Consider the following 10,315-nt stretch of genomic DNA (forward strand, 5'->3'; position numbering starts at 1 on the left):
TCTGCATTGTGGGTTCAGTTCTTTGAGCTTAGGCTTAACACCACGGGCTGCTCCCGTCCAATCATCATGCCGTGACAGTCACCGTTATAATATAAAGGGTTTCCTTTAAAAAAAAAAAAAAAAAGTAGCCTACTATAACAAAGTCTGTGATACAACGGAATATTTCTAACAAACGTGAAGTCTGTGCACCACTAATAGTAGACATGCATTGCGCATATGTGCCACCAATCACCGGACAAAAATTACTTTGTGATTTCACCTGGGTGAGACAGCGCCGCTTTTATAGCCGGACGGGGTTAAACTTAACTCATAACCTGGTCGGGACCAGGTTATAAGTTAAGCATAAGTTACCATGGTGATCTAGCCGGGTTAAAAGAGAGCCACCTTCGTGATACAGGAAAGCATGGCTTTAGACTCAACATACCTCGCTAACCCACTGAACCTGCTTCGTAGTACACCCCTCGGATGTGGGCTGTAGTGGTTTGGTGCTTCGGCAAAGCCTCGGCAGGCTGTGCAGGTCGCAGTCAGCTTCTCTCAGCCAGACGCTGCCGCGACCCGCCGAGAAAAGGAGACTCGGAAAGCACAACAACCTGCTAGCTTGACTACATCCACACAACCCGCTCTTTCTTTTTGTACCATTCCGTTTGAAAAGACCTCACTTCCTTTGGATTTGAGGCCTGGTGTTGATTTCCCATTTAATAATACGTTTTTGTTCCTCAAATATCAAGTTAGAAAGTCTTTTCATGGGAAATCTCCACCTTCGCTGATAGCCAAAAGCACTGCGCGACGGTGACAACAGCATCGCGAGACCTCGTGGGGGATTCAGGGCCTGTCGGGAATCCCGAAAGGCCCCGAACCCCCCAATTGACTCTGTGCACAAGACGAGTGACGCACATCCGGTTTCGCCAGATAGCGGCACTTCAGTTTCCGGTCTGTGTAATGGCTAAGCCTAAGGCTTACATATTCTCCCGGTGCCTCACGGATTTGCCCAGACTAACGATAAACTATGTCCACCGAAACGTTGCTGCCACTTCCCCTCCCCCCAAAAGCAAACGAGAAAAGTGTTTTAAGTTATACATCTCCAGCTATTTGCACGACATCGAAGGTATGTAATTTAGAGAGCGTTAGCTAACGGTCGTTAGCTAGCTTTAGCTAACTAACGTAGATGGTTAGCACCAGGCGAATCACACCGTAACGTTTGTTGTGTAAAATGAATCTCGTTTTTGTATCCAGTGGCAAGTTAACTGACTATACCTGAGGCCTGTATCATGAAGCGGGATTAAGGCGTTAGCGAGATAACTTCAGGCTCAACTCCAGATTTTCTGTATCACAAAGCTGGTTCACCTCTCATCGGGATAGGATGCCTATCCTAAACCTGTTCTGAGAGCTAGCCTGCTAGGGTTAGGGATAGGGCTGACCCTGCTATCAACTTGATGTACTGACATGATTGGATTTTGGCGTCCGCTTTATTTTATTATAGCCTGTAAAACAGACACGCAACACGTCTGTGCAGTGCAGTGAATTCATAGGTGTCAGCGTCAGATGTGGGCTACTTGAGCCACTGATGTGTAGTTTGCGCATTTATGCCGTGGCTGCCTTCTCTTTGCGGCAGCCACGGTGTTCGGTTTAGTGTGTAAATCTTGTTTTTCCTCCTCATACTATTCCAGTCAGCTGCCTCGGAGCCCTCCCTTATACATGCACGTTCACGGCTCTTGATGAGACAAACCTGGATTGAGTGAGCGAGTTGATAACCAGCGTCATGGTACCGGTTATTCCTGATCACCATGATCTCTGTTAGTGTAGCCGGATAGGTCTGAGAGATCCAGGGAAAACTGAGCTTGCTTCATGATACAGGCCTCAGGTATAGTCAGTTAACTTGCCACTGGATACAAAAACGAGATTCATTTTACACAACAAACGTTACGGTGTGATTCGCCTGGTGCTAACCATCTACGTTAGTTAGCTAAAGCTAGCTAACGACCGTTAACGTTCTCTAAATTACATACCTTCGATGTTGTGCTTTTTTGGGGGGAGGGGAAGTGGCAGCAACGTTTCGGTGGACATAGTTTATCGTTAGTCTGGGCAAATCCGTGAGGCACCGGGAGAATATGTAAGCGTTAGGCTTAGCCATTACACAGACCGGAAACTGAAGTGCCGCTATCTGGCGAAACCGGATGTGCGTCACTCGTCTTGTGCACAGAGCCAATTCCGCTGCTATTGGAGATTTGCCATACTGGTGGTGACATTTAATACAGGATGCTCCGATGTCCCATTCTTCTAAATGCAGCATGAAGTACGAAACAGAAATCATCAACTGCTGGAAACTCAGAGGTAAAGAGACTCCTGTAAACTGGCAGGTTTTTGCAAGTACGCCTAATTCTATATTTCAACCCATGTATGAATCTTTAGGTGTTATATAATAAAGGCTTTTATATTAAATATTTACATATATATTTTTATATTTTTTTCAAAGATCCCCAACGCCCCCCAACGCCCCCCTGTCAAAAGAATTGTTTCCAACGCCCCCCGACCTTCTTTGAACGCCCCCTGGGGGGCGGTACCGCCCCCGTTGAGAAACCCTAAACTATTGAGAGTGAGCAGGGCATTAAAACCCTCTGTAATTAAACAACAGTATTGTGAACCAAAAAAAAAAAAAAAAAACAACAACAACAACAACAACAACAACAGAAACACACAATATTTAGCTAGGGCAGGAGAGTGGAGAGATATTATTAGCAAGTCTGCCATATACAACAGGATGTTTCTATGATTTAAAAAAAAAATCACGGCAGGTGGAGGAGCCATTTTAATATAGACTCAGTGACTTTTAACATCATTAGGATTCATACTCGTGATAAGTTTATGACAAACATTACCATTTAACAAAACATATCTACAGTCTTCCTAGTAAAGTGGGTCAAGGCTTCACAGAGCTCAAATTGACCTCATGGGAGTCCCTGGACAACAGAGTGTATGTACTGCCATTAATTTTGATTTTGCTGCATTTAAAACGCAAACTCAAAATGGTGTTTATCAAAATTACTGACTTCAAATACATTAATGCATTATGCCCATGCTTGGATACTCCCTAAGCTCTCTTTCTCTCTCTCTTTCTCTCTGAAATATCTGAAACACAATTGGGTTAACCAGTATTATGAACTCTTATCATGCACGTTAACTCACTTGGAGTAACAGATACCAAATTGATATGCATATATTTTCTTGTGACTAGGGTTGGGAATCGAGAACCAGTTCCCATTTGGAACCAGTCCAAAATGACTCAATCCATCGGAATCATTCATGCCTACATGTTATCAATTCCTTCAACGATTCCACATATTCCCGTGTCCGTAATTTCTTATCAATACCCTCCCCTACTTGTGACTGTCTTGTTTTGAATGTTATGTCCATTGCTCTGTGTTAAAAAGCCTCACCCATCTGACACATAAATCCCAACAGAAAAAATAATATATACATTTTTAAAACCTGGAACAAATGCAAGCACACACACAGACACACAGACACACACACACACACCTTATCCATGCACCAGGCCCTCCATCCTCACTGCCCAGATGCAAGCTGAGACTGCACTTCTTTTCAAAGGGAAATATGATAAGTCACCCAACAGTCGCTCTCTTTCACTCACACACACACACACACACACACACACACACACACACACACACACACACACACACACACACACACACACACAGATTCCTCAAACAGCTGAAAAAAGTTCAGTAATTACCGAATCTCCACACACTGGTCCTGAACCACTGCCAACAGTTTGCCATTACTGTGGAGAGAGAGAAGAGAGGGAAGACAGAAATGAATGATAGGCAAATGACTGAAAGAGGGAGGAATGAAACGAGACAGAAAGGTTTAAAGACAGATAGAATCTAAATGGAAAGATCAAGCATGTCAAACTAATGGACATGGACACTGTAGCATCAGTCAGCCGACTAAAACTGCTGTCTTACATGGTTGGATCAATTGCCAATTAAATCTGTCTTCCTGCTTGTTTGTTTGTAGTAATGAGTACAGTTAAAAGATTGTTTGAGGGAATACACTGAGGGAAGGAGGGCCAAGTAAGGGCAAGGGCTGGGCACAATTCAGCAACAAACACAAACTTATCACAGTTAATGATTGCTCGAGCATGTGTGTTAGTGGGGCTGCTAACCCTAACCCTAACCCAAAAAATTTAAATCATGATTATTTTTGCCAATGTTGAGATAATGATTATTCAACACAATTACTTACTGATTTTGGGAACTAATGCTTTTACTGTACTGTGGTCCTTTATAGTAGCTCTCCTTTAATTTTATATATATCTATATATATCTATATCTATCTATCTATATCTATCTATATCTATCTATCTCTATGTATCTATCTATATCTATATCTATCTATCTCTATATATCTATCTATATCTATCTATATATATAGATATATAGATAGATATAGATATATATCTATCTATATCTATATATCTATATCTATATATATAGATAGATATAGATGGATATATAGAGAGATAGACAGATAATGAAAAACAAACCGCCAAAAAATAAAATGAAATAAAAATGAAAAATAAGACCACTTAAACATTGTTCAACTATGTTAACGACCATCGAAGTGGTCCCATGTCACTGAAATAGTTTCAACTTTTTTTCACCAGGCATTTTCATCCCTCTATCTTTCACCTTTACAGGGGGTAGAAAGTAAATTAAGTAAAGTTACAGCATATTTGGCTAACCTGGCGCCAGCTCTGTGAAGTTTCACTCCAGCTGAAATGAAATCAGAGTGTTTGGGGGAGTGGCACTGCTAGGGAGGTAAAAAGGGAGTAGCTTGTTTGATGTAAAACACTGAAGAAAGTCTTATTAAAGCTAGACCAACATTCCTACATGGAATGCACCACAAAAATCATTTTTGTGGATTTTCTGGTATTCATGAACGTGGGAAGCCAACTGAAAACAAAATTTTATTAGTCATGCAGCCCTATGTGTAAGTGTGTATGTATGCAGTGTATTCAGAAAGTATTCAGACCTGCTTCACTTTTTTTCTCTTTTGTTATGTTGCGGCCTGATGCTACAATTGTTTAAATTCATTTTTTCTCTCATTAATCTACACTCAATACACCATAATGACAAAGTGAAAACAGAATTGTATAAAGTTTTGCTAATTTATTAAAAAGGAAAAACTGAAATATCACATCGACTTAAGTATTCAGACCCTTTACTCAGTACTTAGTTGAAGCACCTTTGGCAGCAATTACAGCCTTGAGTATTTTTTGGGTATGACGCAACCAGCTTTGCACACCTGGATTGAGGGATTTTCTGTCATTCTTCTTTGCAAATCCTCTCAAGCTCAGTCAGGTTGGATGGGGACAGTCAGTGGAGAGCCATTTTCAGGTCTCTGCAGAGATGCTCAATAGGGTTCAAGTCAGGGCTCTGGCTGAGGCACTCGCGGACATTCACAGAGCTGTCCTTAAGCCACTCCTGTGTTGTCTTGGCTGTGTGTTTAGGGTCATTGTCATGTTGAAAGTTGAACCTTCAGCCCAGTCTGAGGTCCTGAGCACTGTGGAACAGGTTTTCATTGAGGATATCTCTGTACCATGCTCCATTCAGCTTTCCCTCAACCCTGTCCAGTCTCCCAGTCCCTGCTGCTGAAAAACACCACCACAGCATGATGCTGCCACCACCATGCTTCACTGTTGGGATGGTACTGGGCAGGTGATGAGCGGTGCCTGGTTTCCTACAGACATACCGTTTGGAATTAAAGCCAAACAGTTCAATCTTGATGTTATTTTTCATAGCTTGACATGTTTCAACGGTAAGCTTCCGTCTTCATCAGAAGGTCACACGGGTGGAGTTGTGTGACGCGGTTACGCCCGATTGTGGACAGCATCGGGTCAGTAACATACAACCTGTCAAAATACCTCGCAGAAATAATAAAACCACTACTAGGCCAAAAAATTCAAAAGAGCTGGCAAAAGAACTTAAAACATAAAAGTGGGAAAGGACAAAATATTCATATCTCATGATGTCGTCTCACTGTCTCACCAAAACATCAGTAGAAGCAACACTACAAATAGTACAGCAACGCCTACTAAAGGACAAAAACCTCATAAAACGCACCAACCTAACAGTTCAAGTCATCAGTCAGCGACTCCAATTCATCGCTACTTCAATATATTTCCAATTTCGCAATAAGATATACAGGTAGAAAGAGGGATTCGCCATGGGAGATCCACTATCAGCCATAATGTGTGGGTTTTACATGGAACATCTGGAGAATGAGGCAATCACATCGGCACCGGAGAAGTACAGGCCCACACTATGGAAGCGGTACGTGGACGACATCCTGGAGAAAGTGAAGGCAGGACATACGCAAAAACTCACAGATCATCTCAATTCCAATAACCACACCGACAACATAAAGTTTACACATTAAGAAGAAACAGATAAATAGCCTTTCTGGACATAAAAATTCACCATACAGTTGACGCAGACATCCAAATAAAAAACTATAGGAAACCGACACACAGATCAATATTTACTCTAAACAGGAAAACAACCGATACCACCGCTGGATAAAGGAGGCAACTGAAATAAGAAAGCGCAGCCCGAGGACGATGAACAGGGACGAGGGAACGTACATACTCTCCCATACCTGGAGCGCCGTCCTGGGGGGGGCGGACTTACAGCGGGAGGTGTAACCCACCTGTCAAAAAAACTGACAGGCGGGTTGCACCTCCGTAACATCAGCTGAAAAAAAGCGTCACACAACTCCACCTGTGTGACCTTCTGATGAAGACGGAAGCTTACCGTCGAAACATGTCAAGGTATGAAAAATAACATCTTTCAATACACATGTCTATGATAAAAGAAAACACCAAAGAACTTACTGCAAGTGAAGACATAATGAATCCCATACTATTACAGTTCAATTTTGGTTTCATCAGACCAGAGAATCTTGTTTCTCACAGTCTGAGAGTCCTTCCAGTGCTTTTTTGCAAACTCCAAGCGGGCTTTCAAGTGTTTTGCACTGAGGAGAGGCTTCCATCTAGCCACTCTGCCATAAAGCCCAGATCGGTGGACAGCCGCGGTGATGGCTGTCCTTCTGGAACTCTGTCCCATCTCCACACAGGATCTCTGGAGCTCAGTCAGCGTGACCATCGGCTTCTTGGTAACCTTTCTTACTAAGGGTCTTCTCCCACGATTGCTCGGTTTGGCCAGGCAACCAGCTCTTGGAAGTGTCCTGGTTGGACCAAACTTTTTCCATTTGAGAATTATGGAGGCCGATGTGCTCTTTGGAACCTTCAGTGCAGCAGAATTTTTTTTTTGTAGCCTTCCCCAGATCTGTGATTGCAACAATCCTGTGTCTGAGCTCTGCAGGCAGTTCCTTTGACCTCATGGCTTAGTTTTTGCTCTGATATCCATTGTCAACTGTGAGGCCTTCTATAGAGAGGAGTGTGCCTTTCCAAATCATGTCCAATCAATTTAATTCACCACAGGTGTGTGGTGTAAACTCATATTTGGCATTGAACATGTTAATGTACAAGATGTCACATCATGCCCGGGTCTGCAGCCAATAGTGCAAGCTCGGGAAACACCAGTAAAACAGTCTTAAGTAAACTCAAAGTGGTCATCATTGCCTCTACGTAAGAACACAACAAGGTGGACTCTAATCAAGGTGTAGAAACATCTCAGCAATGATCGAAAGAAATGGGAGACACGTGAGCTAAATTTCTGTTGTTAGCTAAAGCTAAATTTGTGTTGTTGCAAAGGGTCTGAATACTTATGTCAATGTGATATTTCCGTTTTTCCGTTTTAATAAATTTGCAAAAAATTTCTAAAATTCTGTTTTCACTTTGTCTTTATAAGGTACTGGGTGTAGATTAATGAGAGAAAAATGAATTTAAAATATTGTAGCATCAGGCTGCAACATAACAAAAGTGAAAAACGTGAAGGGGTTCTGAATACTTTCTGAATGCAATGTATGCATGTCATACCTTGCTAGCACCAGCTGCCAGCTGATCTGCTTGTTCGCCAGGCGGATCAAACCAGGAGGCAGAGAGGAGCTGGAGGGGCTGGAGGTCACAAAATCTAACATCAAACACACTCAGACAAAAGACAAACAACCAGGACCACAAACTGCCAGACAGAGCTATAAGAGATTTGTGATTTGCATTACCCTGATTAGCTTTACAAAGTTTATGTTTTGAATTTATTTTTTAGATTAGTTTAAGTATAGGTTTTAGAATAACTGGATAGTTTAACATTGGTCTTTATTTAAACAAAGATGTTTTTAAAGTAGCTTGTATTCTTTCGCATAATCCACTACCATTTTAATTTTGACCCCAAAAAAGAAAGAAGAAAGAAGTGACTCCAAATGTTTCTTTTTTGTTCAATTTTATAGACAGATATTACAGTCTAAAAATCTGTGCTTTCCCCCTATATAAACCAGTATTTTACTGTTATTGCAATGGAACAATGTATAATTTTAAGTTACAAATGAAACAAATTATGGTATAGCATCCACAAATCTTAATGCTAAAACAAATTTGTGTTATACTGCACCCCTGTTAGAATTCAACAAACTGTGCCAGCAGCTAATGTTCTTCTCTTTTCAAGAGTGTTGTCATTACTCCTCTTCCCTTCTTGGCTGAAAGAAATATATACCATGCAAGACTCCTTGGCCTCCGCACAGTATGCCAACAGATGTGTGTAAACAGCACTGGGCTATCTCATCCACACAGAGAGGGAGAGCTGTAAGACAAGCATAGCTAAAGGACTTCTTCAATATTTTAATTGGTTATTGATGGTGCTAGCTAAGCGCCTGCAAAGAGGACAAATGCACCTTGGTGCCAGACCATTACTGCATCGACTGCAGGCCAGAGCAAACCATCTGCTGCACATGTCGCATAAGATAGAATGCAGTGTCAATGAATGAGGTCAGTATCTGTGGAAACATTCTGCTTAAAAATGTCATCATCCAGAAAGGTATATATCAATGCTGGATGATAAGACATTCCTGCAGTAGATGACATGAATACTAATACTTTTTGCTCAATTGTCCCTTGACTGAATTACTGCTAATACACCAATCAATTACACTGACAATCATGCCACATCTGCCATCCATTACAAAATCTTTAGTTATAATAATGATGAGCTTACCTGTACCACAAATAGTGTAAGATTAAGCGGAATGGCCCTGTAAAAAAGTGATCACATCAAGTAAGCTTAACAGTCTTAAGCATATTCCAGTTAATGTATCAGTTATTGATCACTGTGAGGGAATTGTCTAGAGGCATTCTTCCCTCCAGGGAAGCCAGAGTTCAGGATATATAATGACCTGCTCAAAAACACTTAAAAAACAATTACATCAAAACCAGCTTTAAGGCTTAAATTTTAGCAAAATAAGTGTTTCTTGCTGTATATTTTCCAAACTGAAGACTTGTACCATATTTCGACAGAATACATCACGCATGCAAAAGCATATCTCTTACCTGACACTGCTTTTGCAATAACAGAAGTGTTGTGCTCCTTGTTTCCTCGCAACTGCAAACGTCAGAAAGTTAATAGTGAACTAAAATTGCATGACATTTTCCTTTAAAGTCCTGGATATCGTTTAACATTTGTCACTACCCAATCTACAGAATGAGGCCAAATGGACGTGTCTTTGCATTTGGTAAGTGAGGCGTCAGTGTCTAGCAACCAGACGGGGCTAATTAGATGTAAGGGTATATCGCTGGTCTGCTTGTAATGGATTTCAACTGCTTATCGAAATGCTGTGTCCACAAGTAAACGTGCACAGTTATGACTAAACTGTACGACAGTGTGTGGAAACTAACTAGAAAAACGAAAGCCATAAGAAACATGTGCGACGTGGCTATGAATGGCAGCCCCTATCTCACTGGTCATGGTTACCTTTCAGAGACCATTTTCAGTTAGATGTGTAATACAAGATCTAAATACTACACTAACCGCCCCCTCCCCCAAATTGGCATAAAGCCTAACCTGAGTGTCCGTCTCGGGTGGCCATTCACTATTTACAAGTAAATCGTACAAAATGTTTTCATCTTCACTTTCAATGTTCCTATCGTCAGCCATGTTTACCGTCACCAAGTGTCTACGGCAATTCGCGAGGATGATAATAGAGTCAAGACCGCGTTTGGGAACATTAACAATGATCCGCTTTAGTAGATTCTCTACGAAATTCGACGGTGGCTTAACGACCGTCGGTATACTAAGTGTGTGCACCTTAAGTGTATGTAAACCATGTTGTAAATAGGTTGTAC

The 10,315-nt window shown here is 41.5% G+C and overlaps 1 protein-coding gene across 1 annotated transcript in view; it reads right to left on the reverse strand.

Annotated features, from left to right (window-relative positions):
* Positions 1-10,309, reverse strand: part of nbas (NBAS subunit of NRZ tethering complex) — a 409,584-nt gene extending 399,275 nt beyond the window's left edge. Inside the window, 5 exon segments of the mRNA XM_030047740.1 lie at positions 3,755-3,802; positions 8,024-8,101; positions 9,192-9,228; positions 9,524-9,575; positions 10,035-10,309. Of these exon segments, the coding sequence (XP_029903600.1) occupies positions 3,755-3,802; positions 8,024-8,101; positions 9,192-9,228; positions 9,524-9,575; positions 10,035-10,127 (308 nt within the window). The 5' untranslated portion in view covers positions 10,128-10,309.
* Positions 10,310-10,315: the final 6 nt, after the last annotated feature.

Source organism: Myripristis murdjan, chromosome 24 (genome assembly GCF_902150065.1).
Source record: "Myripristis murdjan chromosome 24, fMyrMur1.1, whole genome shotgun sequence".
Lineage (NCBI taxonomy): Eukaryota > Metazoa > Chordata > Actinopteri > Holocentriformes > Holocentridae > Myripristis > Myripristis murdjan.